We start from the raw sequence: 24010 nt of genomic DNA, 5'->3' as shown, positions 1-24010 counted from the left end.
TTACGTGTTATCTCCCACCACGCCTACTCCATTCCAGCTACAAATCTTTCCTCTGCAAACACATGGGGGATTGGGCTTTTCTGTAGCTGCTCCGTGTCTTTGGAATTCATTACTGGATAGCATCAAACATGTATCATCTCTGGAACAATTCAAACAGTTTCTAAAAACACACTTAATGTCTCAAGCATTCACATAACGTTATTGGTCATTTATGTCATTTATTATTTTTATTATATATCTGCTGCTTCATGTAAAGATGGAATTGTACACTTTATAAATTGTTACACTGGCCTGTTTAACTTGGTTGGAACTCTTATATAATTGTATCTCACATGAGATCCAGGCCCTTTTTCCAGCTTGTTCCTGTTGGTAGTGTACCTGTTGTTTGCCTTTATAAATGGTTATTATTATTATTATGACACCACAAAAGTCATTTCTATTATTGTTGTCAAAGACTTTAAAAAAATGTAAAACAGATCTCATTTGAAAAATGTTATTGCTTTTAATCACACTTTGACAAAGGTGTCAAAAGTGAATCGCCAACAAATATAGAACTGCCAACAAATATAGATGAACAAAATGTCAAGGAAGGTAAGTGAAATAGGGCAAGACATTGAAGTCCTAATATGGTCAAAAGGGGTGTGTCTTATATTTGCATACATAACATTTCTTCTGTGTGCCATAGCTTTGGTCAATAAGAATAATATACTTTCTTTTGCCAAATGTGTCATATAATTACCAAGTTTTGATAAAATTTTCTGTCCATGAGTATATGCGAGTTCACAAATACTATTGCTGTCTACTAATACTGTGTACAAATTTTGTAATTACGATTAACAATTTTTTTCTTATCGTAATCCTATTTTCATGCCTGAAGTCATATGGTTTAGGAATACAGAGAACGCATACTTAAACCATCTTATCTTATTTTCATGCCTGAAGTTTATACTTTTGATACATTATATTAAATGCAAGTTGTACTTTTGCATTCAGTTAAATAATTTTCCATTCTTTTATTAAGCTAGATATTTGTAGGATACCCACACAAAGATGCAATAGTCCTGTATTTCCTTTAGTTTTATGGCCTGCATAAATTGACCAAATTCTCTTGTTCTTTACAAGGTTAAATGCATTATATTGGTTATTTCATTGATATCTAAGTAATATTTTCATATTCTTCATCTTAAATTATTGTATTATTTGCATTTTTGATTTTGCAATTATATTGTCTAATCAGGACCTCTTTAGAGATCAATCAGTACATATTATATAAAAAAGAGATTACCAGAATAAAGATAGAATAAATTTAAAAAAAAAATTTAAACCTATGGCGAAAGATGGTAACATTGTTTAAATCTCTTTGTATGTATGGCAAAAGGAAGTAAAATATAAGTGATGCAAATAGCAGATACACCAGTTTACCATATTAGAGCCAATTGTTTCAGAACTGCCACATTGTCTTGAAATACCTTGATCAAATGTTTACAGGGTGTGTCAAAATGATTAGTACCTGCACCCGCCACAACCTATGCATAGACTTTGCAGCATTTTTGCAACATTCAAATTGGATGTGGAATTGCTGCAATATTTGGCTCATGGCAAAGATAGGTCTTGTAGTTATGATTGTTATCTGAATCATTATGATACTCGGGTAATACTTCAAAACATGCAGGTGATTGTTGCATACCTGGGTATCAATCATTTTGGCACACCCTGTATTATCACTTTTGGTATATATGTTGTGTGTGTATCAGACGTAGAGATTAAACTTAACAAGTCTGGATTTTGCCATTTGTGTGTCACATGTGTAGAGCTATAAGAGTACCACGATATCAGGGTGTTAGCCAGCCACCTGTCCACGCGTCATTGTGGATGGGCACTTTGCTCCTGGGACATGCAAGATTAATACCTCTTACAGATGTAAATTCTAAAAGTAAATTCTAAGTGAATAAGTTCTTTGAACTCAAAACAGGCTATGCTTATAAATCAAAGCTATATCAATAGCTATTTGAGCTGACTGAACCCCCAGAAGGTGCAGAGGTCTGGTTTATGTTTTCAGGGTTAATTTTGGACAGGGGAGTTTTGGTGAAAGCCAAATCCTAGCTAAGACCTTGCTCCAGACTATGTCATCATGCAAGCAACACTTTGATTTAAAGAGCATACTTGTTTGCATTCTCTGTGCAAAGCTTTGTAATGCTCAATCTCAGACACCAATTATCGACAATTATTTTGGCTGTTCCCAATAGAGCTTAGAGGTACTATTTGGTCACCATGCTTGATAATTCAATATGACATGATTTACCATAGTGATACACATATGGCTATTCTAATTCTGGACTCTTTAAGTCTGATCTCTCTTCTGGTGTGTATAGATCTGTCTTGATGTTTGATTTCACTTTCCTGTTTCTGCATGTATTCAGTTTCTGATGAAGTAGTCGACGATGCTGAAGAAGAATTCCGCTCCCTGGTGGATGAGGATGATCTTGAACAAGAGTCTGGTGCGTGGGTCACAATTATTTATTTAAAAAAAAAAAATATGAATGAAATGAATTGAAATGAATGAATTCTTTATTATCTTTACTAATTCTTGGTACATTTGGGCAAAGTTAATGGGATCTATTATATAATTTGTACCTATATTATCCTGTAGTTCTTGTAGACGGGGGAATATATGAAAATAAGGGGGGTTACGTCAAAAAAATTGCAACAAAAGGTTTTTTAACTGATTTTGGTACTATGGGACCTCAGGAATAACAGAAAAAAAGTCCTAAAAAATCGGGCTACAGGAAAATGGTTTTCCAAGATGGCGTCCAAAATGGCCGCCAACAGATCTTAAAATTACTATAATTCATTTATTTTTCACCACAGAGTTAGAATTTTGGTGTCTAAACCCATGTTTTGGGGGTCAATGATTTTATTATGATCAACTAAAATATTGCAGAGTGATCAGATAACCTAGAAATCCAAGATGGCATCCAAATGGCCGCCGATACCCTTAAAATTGCTATAAATCACTTATTTCTTGTCATAGAGCTATAATTTTGGTGTCTATCCCTATGTTTGTGAGTTCAACAAATCCATTGAGACCATTAAAACTTTCACCAAGTGATAGCATCCATCTTGAATTTCAAAATGGCTGCCATTTCTGATATATTTTGCCAAAATGGTAAGTTTTCGAAAATAACAGAAGCTATACATTATTTTTAATGTTTTATAAAACTGTTTTATTAAACAATTAAAAAAATGGAATCATTAATTTTATTAATAAATGATTTATTCAATATATTTTCATTAATAAGGATATTGATATCTTATGGGAGCGCTCGATCAACTTCAAACAAGCAACTCCTAATTGGCCAGGAATGATGCACACTATCCATAGAGGAAACGAGCACCCGGGGCAGTGTTCGGTTGATTTGATTTGATTTGATTTGTTCGGGTTTGGACAACCCTGGATAACCCAAGAAAGCCTCTATTGAAGCTTATTTTCATTGGGGTCCATTTGAACACCGGGACGGGTTGGGAACAATCAGGGGTTAGCACCCTACTCTTTTCGAAACTGGCTGCGAGATACATGTACAGGTATGGCTCTAGCACACAGGACCAACGGCTTAACGTCCCCTCCGAAGGACGGAGTACTTTCATGATTCATTTACCCAATTCTAAATGAACCATGGGGAGAGCGGAAGTCTGAATTTAATCTACAGATGTTGTCAATTAATTTCAGACTTTTTTCTCCAAGTCAATATCCCAGCAAATCACCACCGCTGGGAATCGAACCCATTACCTCATGCACTAAAGGCAGGTACCCTAACCATTGCGCCACGCTCTCCCGCTGGTTGTTGTGTTTTTGCCTATGATAGACATGTATTCAGGGGATAAGACCTGTATTCTTTCTACATTGGAGCCAGGGCATTGGAGTTCCTTTGCAGTTTGGCAATGAAATATAACCTGTCACCAATAGTCATATTTGACCAGCCCCTATGCTGAGATCATCCAATATTGCAGAGTGATCAGATAACCTAGAAATCCAAGATGGCATCCAAAATGGCCGCAAAAAAAACAACCTTATAATTTACTTATTTTTCACCCATGAGTTGCAATTTTGGTGTCTACACCCATGTTTTTGGGGTCAAGGATTCCTCTTTGACCAACAAAAATATTTCAGATTAATCAGATAAGCAAGCTATAAATCCAAAATGGCTGCCTAAAATCTGGTGATAGTTTTTAACGCAATAATGATCTATTGAAAGTTAACATTTTAGTATCTACACCCATGTTTGGAGGTCCAACCAAAAAATTAAATTTGGCATCCAATATGGTCGCCAAAATTGCTTTATATTGTATGTATTACCTGTCGTTTGAGGTTGGTAGTGACGTGTCTCACTATGATTGGTTGGTAAAGTGAGAAAACCCTTAAAATGACTTGAACTGTATTTATATTATCTTACAAGTACTTCCCAGTTGGTAAAGACAACAGCAACAAAGTTGCCAGCACTGATGGAGTCGAAAAAAAAATGCAGTGCGATGGTTGGTTGGTTGGTTGATTGGTTGGTTGGTTGATATCCCTACCATCCCTATGAAGGAGTACTGAGACAAGTCTCCTAGTTAAGCTGAAATAGATTGCCCAATTTCAGCAATGATAATATAAAAGTCAATATTGGTGAGACACAATAGGCAGGTCAAATGTTGGCTGTCATAAATTGGCTAGTCAAAATTAGGCAGAGGCGTAATCCCATTGGCTTGTAAAGAGTCTAATTTGGAAAAGAGTTCATACAATATTATGTAGACTCGGACATAATTGGTATAGAGAGTTCATACAATATTATGTAGACTCTGATATAATAGGCATAAAGAGTTCATATTATATTTTGTATACTCAGTCATACATATAGGCACATAATGATGATGATGTTTTACTAGAAGCCTTCATTTTCAATATCATATGACGTCCCTTACTCAGGCAGGACTAAAATTCTGATCATTTTAAGTGAGTTAATTAGCTATAGTACATCATTTTCACTCTCCATCTCATCTTCCATAACTATTTGATTGCTGTGTGGGTTGTCACATGAGTCAGTTTGGCAGGGACCACATCCAGCATGACATGGTAGTCCGTATATCTTTGGCAGCTGCAGCGAGGTGGGCAGTTTTTGCAATTACAGTGGATCATTTTGAGTAGGTTATCAGGGGCAGCCTTCATGTCAGTCATGATCGGAACCATCTGATTGCTGTCTATTTTCCACCCCCAGTCCAAGACATCCATACCATTGTTAGTCCCCAATCCCCATCCAGACCATAATCTGGTAGGAAACTCCGAGGCAGTGACATTTGGTGGAGGATGCAGTAGGAGGCAAACATTCAGGAGTGACAAACTATTTTGCAGATGTTATCTTCTTGACAAATATGTTGTAGCGCAGGGTTGCAAGTGAACTCTCCCCATTGCTGCCAAACATAACAGCCATAGCTTTGCTACCAAACTCCTCAATGATTTGCCCTGACTGGTTTGGGAGAATGGTTGTTGAGTCGTTGGTGTGTATTGTCTTTGATGGACGGACCTCCACCATACCCATCAAAGACAGTTGCCAATCCATAATGGAAAACAGTGAAGTCTGCATATGACTGTAATCAACCCATAACTGTCTCCAGTTTTCCATGGTACTCGATGCAACAAGGAACCGCCATCAATGACGTAATGATCAGTAATTGGATAAGATTCTTTGAGGACTTCGTTATGATCACCTGACGTCACGTTGCTTGAATGTTCAGCGATAATGGTAGCTATTTGAGGCTCATCTGCTTCTCGGAAAATGTTTCTAGCATCAAACAAGGTGGGAGGAAATGTACTGAGGTCGTAATCCATAACCTCTTGCATTGAAAGCTCTCCTGTTTGCGACACTACTACAAATCGTTGAAATAAAAGGGCGGGGTCAATGGTCTGATCTGGAGCAATTGATACAGCAGACGAATCTCCAAGGGTTTTTGCCTTGTCTTTGCGCTTGAATGATACTTTAAAGTCTGGTTGGTCATGCATTTTGGCTACAATTGCCATACCAACTGACACATACTCATGAGCATCGGCCACTACACCATTCGCAACATTTCTTAAGGAAGGGTCTGAAGAGAGGTGTGAGTAAGTATCCAACTTTGAACTTTATTTGGATAAGTCTAATGTATCTCTATTGATCCTTGTATTGATTCAGCTGACTCTTTATGCTGCTCACTTGTAGAGTAGGACAGGCAATTGAGTTCCTGCATGGCATTGTTATACTCAGATGTTATGGGTGTTGACATCATCCACGGTGATCGCTGCTCTTCGTTCATAGGCCTACCGCTTCATGTGTTAAGCCTCCAGTACTCTTCAGTGATCTCATTAACGTATGTTTGATTACTAGATCTGAACTTGGGCCTGCCCAAAACTGATTACTGTGGCGAATGACATGGAAGTCATTGGAGAGTTTCTGGAAAACGTCTGGATGTTTGGTCTCAAGCTCACTCATCTCTTGAATGTAGAGATATGCCGATTTCAAGTAGTTGTAATGTCCAGCTGCAGCAAAAATTGGAAGGCAGTCAGCAACAGTACATGCAGTGCATGGACCAACATCCGGTGCGATCTTCCATGATCAAAGCTCTGGCCACTCTCAACATCTTCAAGTTCTATCTTGATCTTGCCCAATATATCAGATGTCTCAATACTCTCCAATGTTGTTTCCCCTACCATCAAAGAAGAGTACACATCTTCAGATTCATCCATCAATGTCTGAAATTGGGGATTATCATGCAGCACAACTGATACAATCATTTGGTTTAGACACTTGTCTACCAGCAGGTGGTCCTCGAATGCTCTTTGGACAGACTTTCCAGTGAACATAAGCACAACAGCATTTTTACCATACACAGATTCTAGGATGTCTTCAAGTCCTGTCCCTTGCATTAGAGTACCTATTGCTCCAAGTAAATTCATGAATGTATGAAAACAACCCAGCAGCAAGACGATCCTTTTCAATGGGCTGTTCTCCAGTGCATCATGGATGATCTCAGCATAGGGGCTGGTCAAATATGACTATTGGTGACAGGTTATATTTCTTTGCCAAACTGCAAAGGAAATCCAATGTGGAAAGAATACAGGTCTTATCCCCTGAATACATGTCTATCATAGGCAAAAACACAACCGAAGACTGACCCGGGTGCACGTTTCCTCTATGGATAGTGTGCATCATTCCTGGCCATTTAGGAGTTGCTTGTTTGAAGTTGATTGAGAGCTCCCATAAGATATCAATATCCTTATTGATGGAAATATATTGAATAAATCATTTATTAATAAAATTAATGATTCCATTTTATTTGTTTTGTATCATTTTTTTAATTGTTTAATAAAACAGTTTTATAAAACATTAAAAATATAATGTATAGCTTCTGTTATTTTCAAAAAATTGCAATTTTGGCAAAATATATCAGAAATGGCAGCCATTTTGAAATTCATGATGGATGCTATTACTTTGTGAAAGTTTAAATGGTCTCATTAGATTGGTTGAACCCACAAACATAGGGATAGACACCAAAATTATAGCTCTATGACAAGAAATAAGTGATTTATAGCAATTTTAAGGGTATCGGCGGCCATTTTTGACGCCATCTTGGATTTCTAGGTTATCTGATCACTCTGCAATATTTTTGTTGATCATAATAGAATCATTGACCCCCAAAACATGGGTTTAGACACCAAAATTCCAACTCTGTGGTGAAAAATAAATTAATTATAGTAATTTTAAGATTTTTTTGCGTCCTTTTTGGACGCCATCTTGGAAAACCACTTTCCGGTAGCCCGATTTTTTAGGACTTTTTTTCTGTTATTCCTGAGGTCCCATAGTACCAAAATCAGTTAAAAAACCTTTTGTTGCAATTTTTTTGAGGTCAAACCGTATATTCCCCCGTCTATTGGTACATTTGGGCAGAATGAATGAGATTTTATTTTATATTTTGTACTTATAAAAAATTGTGTATTCTCTCAAGTATGGTGGAGGTATTAGCAGGGGTGTGAAATCTCCTCTTTTAAGCTGAATTCCTCTTTTTTTGGTGGAAATTTCTTTGAAGCAAAATTTTAGCTTTTTCTCTCATTTTCAGCCCATTTTAAGCATATTTCATCAGTGCTTTTCCTCTTTTTTGAACAAAGTTCCTCTTTTTTCAATAGCGGTCACTCACACCCCTGTATTAGGCTCCTGTTATAAAATCCCTTATGGACTCTTCCAAAATTCACAATATGTTGTTTAACCACCTGTGCCTTTCTTACAATGTTTCTGATTGGTTAATTATGTGATATAAGTGACCAATTAAAATGTGGCTTCTAAAATATTGAACCTCAATTCTCATCAGCCCTACCACCATGCTTATAGTCTTCTTGTAAAGCAATCAGCTGGTTAGCAGCAAACTCACTACAAGAAAAAGAAGATAATTATTCTTGGCTTTACAAATATCTGTCATTGACATCAACTTAAAACTAGAAAGGGGAATAATATGTGAGATTTGTTCTTGAACAGTGGGAGTAGGAATATATGGTTTGTCCTATATCAGGAATTAAATATTTTTCTTCAATGAGAATGTTGTTGTTTTTTTATTTGTTTTTTTCCTTCTATTATTTGACCTTAACCATTGTTTCTTAAGCCCGGAAGACGTTATTTCATTGTAGAGATCAATATACACAATGTTAGCTTGTTGTTTATTTTTTTATTTATTATTTTTTTCATTAAGTTGCAAATGCTGTACCACATCTGTGTACGTTCACCCACTTAATTTGTGTAACTGCATACACATTTATAGGGGATACACATGCACGCACATTACACACAGTGGTTTTGTTACATGTTACATTCTTATCGTTTTGATAATGTACAATATTGTCAAACCCATGAGTACTGCTATCTTTCTTACAGTATCCCTGATTGGCTAATTACATGACATTGTCATCTGAGTAACCAATCAAACTAGAGTTTTTAGCTTCTCAGCAATTTTAAGTTTAGTCCTCTTTTGCCCTATTGCCCACTTACCCTCTGTCTGATTGGCTCAATACATTATGATTCAATATATGCCCTCTTTGTAACCAATCAAAATAGTTTTTAAGAGGCCAATAATTCAGCCAGTAGTGATTATAGAGTGAAGAGTCTTGAGATATGACAATTTTGATGGGGCTGAAGACAATAAAAATATGTGACACGATCTGGTCCATGAGGGCCAAAGGAGGCATTTTTAAAAATTGAGTTTACTGCAATTATTACATTATACATCAATAGGCTATCATTTACTGAAAACACCACCAAAGGTCTAGCATACTTGATTCTAAAGTTATGAAGTTTTATGATGTCTATTTTCTTATGCATTTTATTGTTTTTTTACTCCATATTTTTACCTTTATCTCAGTTTCAAATTTGCCACCTTTCGCCCCCATGATCCAGATCTTGTCACATAAGTTACAAAATAGAATACAGTCTTTTCCCATTTCTCAAAATTAACAATACAGATATCCAACTTGTTTTTTCGATCTCATTGTGTTTGATCATATAACAAAGCAAAGTACCATTGGGCTGTCCCATTTAAAATCCACACTCCCCCTGTGGAAGATTTTGGAAATATCTTCCACAGGGGCAGCTCCATTTGAATACCATACACCCTCTGAGAAAGATTCAATTTCAATCTTCCACAGAGGGAGAGTAAGTTTCAAATGGAGCTTCCTAATGTGTTCATTCCATTTGAAATTCATACTCCTCCTATGGAAAATATTTCCAAAATCTTCCACAGGGGGAGTGTTGATTTTAAATGGAATAGCCATTACGCTGATTAAAGCTTCACTTAACTCCATTACTCTTAATTTTTTTCTAGATGGTGTGATCGAGAAAACAGAGAGTCGTCTTACATTGATTTATTTGATATTCATGCGACTCATCGATACCGTTGTGTACCAACTGGACCGCATATCTGAGGAGTACCGCTATGTAGGCAGAGAACTACGCAAACTGACTGCTGAAGGAAGGAAGAGAAGAGCACAAAAGGTAAACAATGGACTATTCCAGTTGAAATCCATACACCCCCTATGGAAGACATGATGTTAATCTTCTGCAGAGGGAGTGTGAATTTCAAATGGGGTTACCTGAATGGGTGACTCCATTTGAAATTTTCACCCCCTGTGTAGGAGATTAATGTCATTTCTTCCATTATAGGTGTGTATGGAATTCAACTAAAATAGCTGATACTGTATTCACAAAAACTGCCAAAAACTATCGGAAGTCATGGGAGCCAATGTTGAAAAGTCGCCCAATTTTTTTCTTAACCATTGGTTTCTATGGGACAGGAAATTGTCAAAAGTTGCAGGAAAAATCTTCAAAGTCACCCAATTGGGCTACCAGATTGTGTAGTCAGGCAACCCTGGTATAAGCCTCCACAGGATTAGCCTAGTATCAAGACGGAGTATACAGCTTATGGAATAAATCTGTATTATAATCCCTCAATGAAGTCTTGACTAAAGGCTCATTTGGGGTTGGCTAGATAACTATATGTGTATCGATGATTTGCTCAAAACCCTTTACGCTTTTGTGGATGGGGCTCTTCATTTTTAGTTTTTACGGTATTAATTTGAAGCTTATTTCACTTATCCTCACCAGAAACAAATCAAAGCAGCCGAGGAAGCCGCAACTGCTGAAGTCAAAGATGAAACTGAAGCCCCCGGAGATGGGGATGAAATCGAAAAGGTGTCAGAACGAGCTATAGATGTACCTGAAGAAACCACGCAAGAAGGCAAAAGGTATGTGACTTGCGTGACTCAATGGACACCCTTTAGGAGTGTATTCTGGGGTGTCCGTCACTCATGAACAAATAAATATATAGTGTGTGTCTGTATACAGTTCAATTTTAGCTATTCCAAATGAATTCAAAGCCCCTGTGGATATAAGGATGTGACAGGCAGCTGCAATTTACACTGTCATCAAATGGCATGGAAGGTACTATCTGAAATTTAGAATTTAAGTCAAAATTGCTCAAATATGCCATAATCGCAAACAATGCCAAAATGTTGTGTAGAATTCAGTTGGAATAGCCAAAATTTGTGTAAAAGTTATGTGATTCACCTGATTGACCAAAAAAAAGTGATTTTTGGAAAGTGAACAATGGACACCTTTTTGTCACTGGTTGAATACACATCAACCATTTCACATGTAGTAGTAATGTATAGAATATAAAAGCATTTCTAGCACTTTTAATCTTTTCCTTCTTAAGGTGGAGGGCTCTCTTTGCAATTCAATATTTTTTGCAATGAAAATTTAATTTCAATATTAGTGAATGATTTTGAATAAAATTCACATTCTGCATAGTAAGCCATAAAAGTGTGTATCACCATAAATAATATGCTAAACCAGCACACTTATTGTGTGTAGTTGGACAGATATTATTCAAGCAAGTGAAACACAAATATGTTTCATGTACATGGATAATTTTTGCAGATCTAACATGACTTAACCAAAATTTGAACAAAACATATCATAAACTTTGAAACTAATTTCTAGGGTGTTCCATGTACCAATATCAGTCGTGCATGCATTGCGAAGAGTCTAATGCTTCAACTGAAAATAGGTCTTATGCTATATAATGAATGCAAAAATATCTTAACCTTATACATCTGTACAAATGAAAAAAGTTTTGAACTATGAAATTCAATTGCAACTAAATGAGTGATAATTGTAGGACTTCTCACTGCAGGAATAGCACATGACTTATTGTTACCATTAAACTAGTTTTCATAACTGAAGTATATACCTGTAGGTGTTCCTTGAACCTGCACATACTAATCTATGTTTTAACATTTTTAAACTTCTTGATACCATTTGATGTTGTTACAAACAAAATAATGGTTTAGATGTGTTTTAATTCACAATTAAAAAGAAAATCACATATTTGAGGCTTGTAAAATTCTTAAAAGTGGGGTCACGCAATCATTGTAACATGAGTGTAACTGTTGTAGGCTAAAACTTGTTAATTTTGTGGTATTCAGATAAACAATTTGATCAATTTATGTATTTTATTTTCCAAATACATGTAGTCCTACTTAAATTCATTCGGGATATGCAGATATAATTACGTAATAATTTATAATTTTACTGCTTTCTTTACAAACTTTTATTTCAAATCTGCAAAATGTTCTTGCAAATGCTAAACCTTGAAAGGAATCTAATTAAATTAAGACCCAACTCTCTACATCTATTTACCTTTTCATTAAATCCCAAAAGCCTTTACGATCGGATCCCTGATAACATCCCATTGATGCGCACATCTTTAACATGCAATTCATGGATGCACACTTTTCTTTTGCGCAAAGTGAACATTGTTGAATTGCACAGTAAAGACATGGGCATCGATGACACATCAGCAGGGTTCCAATCGCAATATCTACCTTGAGTCACCAGCACTAGATTTAAAGCTCGGCGTGTTCAGTGTTAGCTTAGCATTACTTGGTGTGTGTACATACTTTTACGTGCGCAATCAACGTGCCGCACATGCCGCACAAGAAACCATGCTAAGCCAATGCAGCACACGCTGAACTTCAAAGCTAGTGCCAGTGACTCGAGGTAAATATACAGACTATAGCGGGATTTACCAAAAGATAAAAATTGGTCTATTCCAATGGAAATCCATACACCCCCAATGGAAAACACGCCCTTAATCTCCCACACAGAGGGTTTAGATCTCAAATGGAATCACACATTCATGTAATCCCATTTGAAATGTGCACTCCCTATGTGGGAGATTAAGGTCATGTCTTCCATAGGGGGTGTATGGATTTCAACTGGAATAGCCCATGTCTGACTTTAAGCTTATCTAGTTGCTCACTGCTTGCATGAAGCCAACCTTAGCTTCTCATTTTAGTTTTGCTGTATGTTTAGTTTATGTGTGATATTGCATGGTTTTTCTACATTATTAATATGGCTGACAGAGTGATCATCAAAGAAGACCCTACTACTGAGGTAGACAGAGACCAAAAAGGAAGGTATGTAGGTCTGCATGAATTGCTTGCTTGATTGCTTACTTACTTGCTTGCTCACTCGCTTGCTTTCTTGTTTTTTCATTACTTCATTAATCGCTACATGTTCTTGATTTTGTGTTGTATGTAACATTGACCAGTTCTCAGGCATGGGCATTTCCCTGTTTATACTTTGAAAAAAATGGCCCTGGTTCTGTGTCTCTTTGTATTCATAAGTATCTATCGTATTTCAACTTATTTTAAATTATGAAATTGACTTTGTTTGACAAAACTGAAATCTAAAGATTTTCTAAACATCAGTTTGAAGATACGAGGATACCTGCTTAATAAAATTCATTTATGTGTTGCCATTACTTTTGGTATTTGTATTTTTCAATTTTTAAAATAATGTTTTGATCACTTTTAGAATAATATCACCATATATATTTTTATCAAACTTTCTCCAGATAAATTTGTTACTTTGCATCAATTGTTTCATTAGTTACTATAAAGAGGAATGTGTATGTGAGAATGATCCCCCAATCTAACCCCATTCACATGTAAACTTCATTTCATTTTATTTCAAATTCAGAATTCTTGCGGTATGTATAGAATACAGATGATCAACTTAACCCCATGGGGACTACTGCCTTTCAAACAGTGTCCCCGGAATTTACATGATATAGTCACCTGAGTAACCAATTAAAATAGCTTTTAGATCTTTTAGGGATTTAAACTTTATCCATCCCCTTCAGCCTACTGACTGTTGTTACCATATCTCTGATTGGCTCAATACATAATATAGCCATCTTTGTAACCAATCAAAATAGTCCTTAGTGTTTGATAATTCAGTCCATGGATAATTCAAAGTAAAAGTATGAATAAAGCAATACACTAATATTTTGTATGAAAATTTTCAATAACATTATTAATAATGCTAGTATTCTCAAATTGTGACTTGTGTTCTTCGTCGGATAATTGTGCATGATCATAAATCCTGCAATATAATCATGTCAAGGTCTGCAAATGCATCAGGCAGTTGAATGATCAATAGTATTAAAAGAGAATCATTTCATTTCCTAATTCCTTCCATTGCTCAGCTCTTGTTGAGAGTTTTGATAATTACAACTTGTCCATAAAATTGAATGGCATTGTATTGAAATACAAAATGGCAATGACTGTTGCAAATGGAATTGAGACACTGTAGTAACCCATGTTGTTGGGGAGACTTACCTAGGTCAGTATTGCCAAAGCTATGCTTCCGTAGCCCAATTTTACAACTTGCTAAAATAGATGGAAATGAATCGTTACAGAAAAATTTGAGAAACTTTTTTAAACACAGCTTAGGCAACTTTTTTTGACACCCTTGATATATGCTTTTACACTTGCCTACAAATAGGTCAATTTTCCTTGTGAAAATTGTAATTGCTAGTTCATATTACTAATCAAATAAGTGTTAACCCCCTGAGCACTACCTGCCGATCTAACATTGCCTCTGATTGGTCAATTACATTATATCTTCACTTTATTCACCAATCAGAATGGAGCTTTGCAAACAATTCACCCCAATTTTTTTGCGTGGTGAAATTGTTCTAACAATATTGCTGATTGGTCCAATTGATAATGAAAACTTCTTTTTGGCCAATCGGCAGGTAGTTCTCATAGGGTTAACCAGTACAAAAATAGCATTACAGATGTAACCAGAGCTCACACATCAACAGTGTCTCAAGTCCATTGATATTCAATGTACCAGGCAGATGATCCCAACAAGAGCAGTTTCTTCCACCCCACCATTTCATGACACAAATCATTTGTTTACAAGAATGTTATAATCATGTTCTGCAGCATGTTCAGTTTCAATCCAAATGACAATGTTTTGTGCATAATTTACATAGACAAAGATTATTTTTGAATGTTGAGAGCATGAAAAAAATACAATTAATATAATTTTATACCAATTGAGTCTAATTATGACTTGGGACCTCTGCATTTTTCAAAATTGTGGTCATAAAGGATTTAGATTTTCAATTCAGAAACAGTACGTAAATGGATTTCACACTATTAAAAGTGTGATGCAGATGCTACTAGCAGCTTTCATGTTCATGTGAATATGGCATGTCATTGTCAGAATTTAACAGCACTTTATTAAACAGTTGGTGGGGATAGTAGAGAGGATGTTTGTTATATTCATAATTTAATATTTTACAAATATTTTACAATTGATATTACTTTTACTTAAATCCTTTCTTGTCTTATTTTTAAGATTTTTAAGCTTCAGAATACCTTGCCACTGAAGCCTTACACATCCATCCATGCATTTCCAACTAATCTTGTATCGATTTGTTTTATCATGATAGCACCGCAGATGAAATCGAACGCAGCGAGACGGAATCGCAATCAACCGAGACCGGCTCCAGTGAGAAGTTTGAGCGTTCCATGCCCCGTCCAGTGCGTCTCATATATGCAACGATGTACGTCCTCATCTCCCAGTCACAACTTTTCTGCTACTTTTTGATCATCTTGAATAACCTGTTGTCGGCCAACATTCCATCGATCATCTTGCCTGTGTTTGTGTTCTTGTGGGCAATGCTTTCTGTTCCCCGTCCATCAAGAAGATTCTGGATATTTATCATCACATACACAGAGGTAAGCATTATATACAGTATAATTTGCATGGTAGATTTTTTACCTTTTTATTAAAGACCTAAACATTGGCTTTTACATAACACCATCACAGGGCTGCTGTTTAGTGGATATCTGTGTCAGTCCATTTCCTGTAAACTGTGCTGAGGCTTGTGGATCAATGCCTAGGCGTTTTGCCTGTGCGTAGCGCACTATAAATCACTGCGCTTTTTTGCCCTGTACGACCGTAGATGCTATGTACATTGTATCTGACCTTATTAGATTATGAATATTGGGTCCAAGACAGATTGAGACAATTACGGTTAGTGATGGTTTTAAAACACAGCCACAATTTGGCCGCTGGTGCCCTGGCCTTGTCTTGTATCTATTGTTTGGAACAGTAAAACATGCTTAAAGCAATATGTGACACGATCAAGGGAAATGAGTCAGATGTCGCTAATATTGATTTTGAGCTATTGGCAAAGAAAGTGTTAAAATTCTTTTGTTTTATATTGTTTTCAGCGATTGATAAATTGATGTAACTTCACAAAGAAAAGTCGATCAACATGGGGTTTTCAATTTCTGAAAGCTCTAAATAGCCTCTTAAAAAACATGTGTAAAACTCATTTTCGACCAGGGCCGACATGTGACTCATTCCCCTTGATCATGTCACATATTGTAACATTTGCTGAGGAGGACGCCCTCAATGTCACCATTGGCACAGTGACACGTATTGTCGACAAGTGCACTGGAATTAAAATTTTCTTTGTTTTGCCTCATCTGTTCAGAAGCTTTTTGTTTTTCATAAAAATTGCAAATTGTGTTTTTCAAACAGAGAGGTATGTCATGCACTAGTTCAGTAATAAGATTTGTCCTTAAAATTGTAAAATTTGTGCTTTGATTTTTCGCATGTAACATGTCCGTTTGAAACAAAGATGTGCTCTCCTTACTATATTCAAGTATGTATTTCTGCTTTGTTTAACATTTTATTACTATTTCTCGCCTTTTTGTCAGATCGTTGTAATCTTCAAGTATGCCTTCCAGTTCACATTCTACCCATGGAATAGTGAAATAGAGAAGATAGATAACAAAGACAACCCATTATGGTGGCCTCGTCTTTTCGGTATGGACCAGAGAGATAATTATGCCGTCTTAGATCTCTGCATTCTCCTCGCTGTCTTCTTTCATCGATCCATCCTTAAGGTATAAAAATTGTCTTATTTTGCTATAAAATTGAAGGACTGCTTTTGATAAGTTATTAATATTACCTATAGAATATCAATCTTTTCATATGGTACACTATACTAAGCGTAGGGCTCTGCACACAACATACACAAATCAAGTCAGGAAAGCACACAAATATAATGTTTCCAAATTTGTTGGTTTAAAATTTGTGTTTGTAAGATAAAAATGATCGAGGTGCAGTCAACTATAATTGAAAACCAAATTAAAAAGAATAGTTTGCATATGACGTCCTGTCAACCAGACCAAAAATGCTGTATTGCGCATGTCAGCAACCAATCACATCACGCTTTTGCCCTGACGTCATAGACAAACTAGTCTTTTTAATTTGGTCTTCAATTATACAGTCCAGCCATGATGGGACCAAGCATCTGTGTGACAAGTAAATTATGTGTAAAATTCAATTGAATAAAATTGTTAAAATTAGGGCAACTTACTAAGGATGTTGTAATTACACTGAAAGATGGTATTTGAGTGCTGTGTGCAGCATAGATGTTTCCTTTTAAATGCTTGCGATCATGATATGAAGGTGCCAAAGCATTCAAAACATGTTTTCCTATGAAGATCACATGTCCCGATAACAGAGACATCTATATAGGTCTAGGTAATAGAGGTTGGACTGTATGTTTATTGCTGGGAATTTATAGAAATAATAAAGATGACTTTGTAACATCACTATGATAGAGAATGAGAGAATGTATTTATGTATATTTTTCCCTTTTTTTTTAGAAACACGGTCTGTGGCATGCCAGTCAAGTATTACCTGAAATTGAGGATGAAGTCAAATCAGATTCTGGCATGGACAAAGCAGCTGATGAGAGTGATGGCAAGAAGAAGAAGAAGAAAAAGAAGTTGAAAAAGAAGAAAGAAAAGAAGAAGGACAGGAAGGGGAAGAAAGAGAAAGCAGCAGAGGAAGAAGGAGGTGAGTTTATGTTTAACCCCCTGAGCAGTGAGCACTACCTGTTGATCTAACATTGCCTCTGATTGGTCAATTATATGGTATATTCACTTTAATCACCAATCAGAATGGAGCTTTGCAAATAATTCACCCCAATTTTTTTGAGCGGTGAAATTATTCTAACAATGTTGCTGATTGGTCCGATTGATAATGAAAACTTCTTTTTGGCCAATCGGCAGGTAGTTCTCATGGGGATAAGACTGGTAGACAGGTTGGTATGGTAAAAGGACAGAGTGACCATCAGTCTTTGGAGGCTGTTGTACATTCCCACCATAAACCAGTAACCATTTATGTACACTGCCATGCATATTTACCATAGGGGCAGATGGGCATGGGCACAAAGCCCAAGATCTATTAAGGGCCAAAATTTAGGAAAAAGATCAAAAAGAATTAGAAATAATAAAAATCAAACACGAAAGTGGGAAAAATTAGTGAAGGACTGTTTTGGAATGTGAAATAGGTTACAGAGGTGGGGTGTAACTCATATAATGTGGATAGCGAGGGGACCCTACAGGACTTTGAAGAAGATCAATCTGGTTCTGTTTATGTAAGTGGGTCGAAAGAGGCAGATTAAAATAAATCTGTGTCTAGGTGCACAGCATGATGGTAGTCCAAGTATTTTCAGTGGCGTATCAGGATCCTTTGTATCAGGGGAACAGATTCCCAATGGGCATCTTATTGACCCCATGTTACTGCTACAGTTGTGCATGAAGCATGCAAATAATTAAAATTTACACTATTTTAGCCTTAAATAAATGTAAAAGTGAAATGTGGTGTTTCTCAGGCCAATTTTAAATTTTACACAGATTTATTAGAGTGTTGAAATTTTCTTTTGGGGTTGATTGGGGGGTGAAATTTTCTTTGGGGTTGAGTTAGAAAACCAAATCAGTTGGTGTATTTAACCCCTCAAACCCCAGAATGACAGGAAAGGAAGGCCGTCATACTGTTAGGATATATGTAATTTTTCTTGTTGTTCGATGATGAAACTCCAGGCAATCTTTGGGGAAGCCTTGGGGAATTACATTTTTTGTCATGTGTATGTGACACGATCTGGTCCATGGGGCCAAAGGCAGCAAATTTGAAACCGAGATAAAGGCAAAAATATGGAGTAAAAAACAATAAAATACATAAAAAAATAGACATCACAAAACTTCATAATTTTAGAACCAAGTACGCTAGACCTTTGGTGTTTTCAGTATATGATAGCCTAATGTTTGTATAAGGTAATAGTTATAGTACCTCAATTTTCAAAAATGCCTCCTTTGGCCCCCATGGACCAGATCGTGTCACATATCATCGTTGGGCAGGAAAAACCTAATAGTACTTTTGGCCCCTTAACATGTTTAAAACAAAACTGCTAACAGCTAATATATGAGGCTTTGCTTTAAACATGTTCAGGGGCCAATGACACATAGGAGGTTTTACCTGCCAAACGACGATATTCAATTATGATTTATCTTGTGTATATTATGATACAGCTGCTGCTAGCGCTGCTAAGGCAGTGTCCTCTGGAGGGGATACGTCTCAGGATGAAGATCCAGGTCAAGAGGTCAAAGCAGCTGAGCCTCCACCAGGTGATGGAAGCGGAGACCAAGACCAAGCAAGTCTGGTGGAAAGTGTGGAAGAGGAAAAAGAGTAAGCCTTCATTTCATTGTGTAGAGCAAAATAGTATTGTAATTGGACTATTCCAGTTGATATCCCTACACCCTTACATCTCCCACATGTGGGTGTAGATTTCATATTGAGTCGTCCAGGTAACCCAATTTGAAATTCACACTCCTTGAGTGGTAGATCAAGGTGATGTCTTCCATAGGTTGTGTATGGATTTCAAATGGAATAGCTAGTCCTTAACCACTTTAGCCTTAAAAGATGTGTTTAAAATAGAAAGATAAAACTAAAATAGAGTCAGAACTCCACCATGTTTACATGTCATTCATGGAGTGCAAAATATTATGTTCCAATATAATACCTTGCCATAGTGGCGTAGCTAAGGGGAGCCGAGGGACAAATTGCACCCCCCGCCCCCTGAAAATTTTCAGGCATAAAATGGGGAAGTGTCATTAAAATTCCTGAAAATGGGACAAACAAGTTGACAAGTGGGGACAAGAATTTGACTATTCCCCCTTACAATGGGATAAAAATAGACAATTGGGGACAAAAATTTGGCCTTGCATGCCCCTCCAGTAAATGGCTGGCTACACCCACCCCTGCTGTGCCATGCACCTGGCAAACTGTGATTTAGAATTTTTGCTGGTTTGCTTCCAACATGTAATGTATTGTGCAAATGCGAACACTAGTTAAATAGACAACATGCGCAATCCTTTTGTAACACCAAAACTTAAAGATGCCAGTTGTCATGTTGTTTTGGGCTTTTCCAGATAAACTACGAAGGTACTTTTTGTGCTGGCCATTTTGAGTCTGGACTGGTTTTAAGTTTATCTGTTTGGTTTGACGGCAAAATTGCATACTTTTTTCATAAAATAGCTCCAGAAGATCACTCCATCAATGTTAGCGTCTGCTGATATTTTTCTTTTGTGCTAACATAAGAAGACATGTTCTGATTTCAGCAAGAAAATTGTGTTTCTGACTTCATTGCATGGTTAAACTAATTACTACACTCTTAACCCCTTGGACACTACTGGTCATCTAACAGCATTTCTGCTTAGTTGATAGTTTGAAATGCTCATTTCAATAGCCAATAAATCCTTGGCTTTAAACTATCTATGGTAAAACTTGCATTTGCAGATGATCTTATTAATACCCTCCTTGATTGGTTCAAAATTCGCCACAATATTCATTTTGGCCAACTCATGGGGTTAAATAAACTCTGTAAAATATCCCAAAAACTAGAAAATAAGATCAAACTGTGGCTCAATAGCAACAACCGTCTGCATGCCCCATTAACAATTTTTGTTTTTGAATTTTTCCTCCTACATGCTGCAAAATCTTGCAAAATCATTTGATTCTTAAAGTAATTATAGCTCAAATATGCATTAAATAAATGGGGTTCTGACTTACCAACATGGAGTTCTCATTGTTGGGGTAATTAAACAGAAGTTATTAACTGCAATATTGAAGTTTGAATTCTTCATCTTCAACTAAATCCCCTTCTTTTAAAGCTAGTAGATTTAATATTATAACTAATTAAATTTAGTGGAACTGACAGGTTGCTAACGGAGACAGAGAAAAAACCTGGGAAAAGCAAAATGTTGAGATTTAAATCATCGATGTCTAAAAGGAAAAGGTTGGTTGTATACCATCACTCTTGTTGCCTGGTTGAATACCATCACTCTTGTTGCCTGCTTGACTTTGCCATCAATCAGCATGAATTCACACGATATGATTAATTTCATTTCATTTACCTCTCTCTCTAGGTCACGTTCAGCATTTTTATTATCGTTATTTTCTTGTCATGCTGGGAAAACCTGAGATGTTTAATCTTGAGCATGAGTCACCCCTGGAGTAATATGATGAAGCCTGATCCTCCCTCACACAAAGATTTAACAAAATAAAAACTTTAAAAGTTTCATGTGCTGTTATATAAACACAATGCTCGACAGGACAGGAAATATTTTGAGAATTTTAGGCATTTTTTGTTTGATCTGTTTAGTGCAAAATATAGATTTTAATATACATGTAACTGAGGCATTGGCGTAATAGATCAATCATGACTGTCTCATGTATAATAACCTGACAAAAGGAAATGTGATTGAACTTATTAGCAAGACCTCATTACTTCCAGAATATAATAAAACACAAATCACCATCTAAAAAACTGATGTAAAGCTGAATGGGTGAAGATCATATTTTCCATAGGATGTTTGTGGAGTAGCTCTTTTTCTAGTTACAGTGGAACATTGTTAACACAAATTGTCAGTGCCTTGGATTTTAGTGTGTTTTAACAGGATTTTTTTTGTTTGTTTATCAGGTTATTATAATGTATAAAGGTATTATGCTTGGGACTACTTTCAAGGAATTTTGTGTTAACAGATATTTGTGTTAACAAGTTTCCACTCTTATTTCATTGTTTTGTGTATAGAGGGCAGGCTTCATAAATGTTAAGGTTCCTTATCTGAAGTAATAATTACCCACCCTGAACATATCTTAATTTGGTATGTTTCTTCTTTTTTTTGTCTCTTTTTTGTGTGTCTGTGTGATTGACTGTCTCTTTCTTTTTCTCTGTCCCTCTCCACCCCTCCCATCTCTTTCTTCCTCCCATCTCTTTCTCCCTCCTCTCTTTCTTTCTCCCTCCTCTCTCATTTGTCATCTCTCCTTTTCCCTCCTCTCTCTTTCTCCCTCCTCTCTCGCTTTATCCCTCTTCTCTTGCTTCCTCCCCTTCATTCTTTCTCCCTCTGTCTTTCTCCCTCTGTCTTTCTCCCTCCTCTCTCTTTCTCCCTCCTCTCTCGTTCTCCCTATCTCTTTCTCCCTCCTCTCTTTCTCCCTCTCTCTTTCTCCCTCTCACTTTCTCCCTCCTCTTTCTCCCTCTCACTTTCTCCCCCCTCTCTCTTTCTCCCTCTCACTTTCTCCCTCCTCTCTCTTTCTCCCTCTCTCCTTCTCCCTCCTCTCTTTCTCATTCTCTCTCTTTCACTATCTCTCTCTCTATCCCTGCTCTCCCTCCATTTCTCTCCTTCCCATCTCTCCTTTTTTCTTTCCCTCTTCCCTTCTCTCATGCACTTACTCTCTCTCTCTCACTGACACTCATTATGTACTACCACTTCCTGTTTTCTTGTCTGGGTTTTGTCTCATTTTTGTGTTACCCCTCACATTCTAAAATCTTTTTATGTTAATTATGCACAGTATATTCACTCATATTTTCTCTGCACTTTCACATACTTTTATTAACAGGGGTTTCTTCCAGCCATTGAAGGACTTCTACAATCACATGGTAGACCCGACCTACACTGCCGTGACTGATGTCTATGTGCCTATGTTCCTATGTGACCTCTTGAATTTCCTCATTGTAGCATTTGCATCATGGGCTTTTGGGGTGAGTAGACAAGAAACTTTGAACATCATAGAGAGGCTGTGTGATTTTCATTAGCAGCCATCGTTTTATAAGATCTACTAAACTCTGTTTAAGATTTTCAGTAAATTTTAGGATAACTGGATTGCATGACTACTTTTTTAATAGTCGAATAGTCGGATCCAAGCAGTTGCAAATACAATGACTGTGATGACTATTTGGAGGTGAAAATCTGAAAAAAGCTCATGGTATGTTAATGCTCTGCGTGCTAGCCAGAAGTTGAAGTTCTGAGATGTTTTCTCAAAATATCAAGAGCTATCTTAAGAACTACTGAACCAATACTAGGCTTGTTTGTACTCATTTTAATGCATTTTTCATGCTGATTCTAAATATGGTCATGAAAATTTACATTTCTGAAATTTTTGAATTTTGAATTTTTTTTTTAAACATGTCGTCTGCAGTCGACACCCGCGTGAAGAGAGTTAATGGTCAAAAATGCAAAAAGTAGACTAAGAGGTCTAAAGATGGTTAATGAAAGCAACACATTCAAACACTCAAAATTCCATTTAGCTCACAAATAAAATTATTGACCTAATATTAATACATATATATCCTATTTTAATGAATGCCAAATCAGATTTCAAAAATTTCAGGAACAATTTTTTTTGTATTTTCCCAAATATTGAAATTTAGAATCGCAAATTTAAAAACAAGGGAAACACCTCAAAATTGACAAAGTGCAAAAAAATGAATTGTGCAAAAATGTCCACTTTTACAATACCCTAGTTTCATCTCTGATTAATATAATCCATATATTTACTTCAATCAAATTCCAGGAGAATTCTGGCCAGACCGATGTAACCCAGCTAGTGATGAGCAACACCATCCCTACCACGTTCCTCATCCTACTCATCATTCAGTTCGTCCTCATGATTGTTGACCGTGGTATCTACCTCCGGAAGAGCATCACCGCTAAATTCATCTTCCTCATCGTCATGGTGATTGCCGTCCATCTCTATTTCTTCTTTATCCTGCCAGAAATCAACCAGCTGTAAGTATTGGTATTATTTATTATATTATCCATCCCCCCACTCCGACATCACTGGTATAGCTGTAAATAGACTTGAACCCACTACCTAGTAAACATAAATGACTTTATTAAACTGCCACAATAAATAGACAGAGCAGAGAAACTAATAAAGGCTCAGCGGGGTTTGAACCCTGG

The 24010-nt window shown here is 36.5% G+C and overlaps 1 protein-coding gene across 5 annotated transcripts in view; it reads left to right on the top strand.

The window, feature by feature from the left end:
- Positions 1-24010, top strand: part of LOC140135878 (piezo-type mechanosensitive ion channel component 2-like) — a 61683-nt gene that overhangs the window by 17635 nt on the left and 20038 nt on the right. For 2 of the 5 annotated variants that reach the window (XM_072157530.1, XM_072157531.1), the window contains exons 13-23: positions 523-591; positions 2421-2498; positions 9874-10043; positions 10653-10792; positions 12974-13027; positions 15358-15646; positions 16637-16825; positions 17594-17786; positions 19301-19457; positions 22668-22809; positions 23622-23836. In XM_072157530.1, the coding sequence (XP_072013631.1) occupies positions 523-591; positions 2421-2498; positions 9874-10043; positions 10653-10792; positions 12974-13027; positions 15358-15646; positions 16637-16825; positions 17594-17786; positions 19301-19457; positions 22668-22809; positions 23622-23836 (1696 nt within the window). The remainder of the gene's footprint in view (positions 1-522; positions 592-2420; positions 2499-9873; positions 10044-10652; positions 10793-12973; positions 13028-15357; positions 15647-16636; positions 16826-17593; positions 17787-19300; positions 19458-22667; positions 22810-23621; positions 23837-24010) is intronic. The other 3 variants (XM_072157535.1, XM_072157533.1, XM_072157532.1) reach the window with 2 other exon arrangements.

Source organism: Amphiura filiformis, chromosome 16 (assembly GCF_039555335.1).
Source record: "Amphiura filiformis chromosome 16, Afil_fr2py, whole genome shotgun sequence".
Classification (NCBI taxonomy): domain Eukaryota; kingdom Metazoa; phylum Echinodermata; class Ophiuroidea; order Amphilepidida; family Amphiuridae; genus Amphiura; species Amphiura filiformis.
Note: the sequence above shows the minus strand (reverse complement) of the source record. Positions and strands in the feature narration are given on the sequence as shown.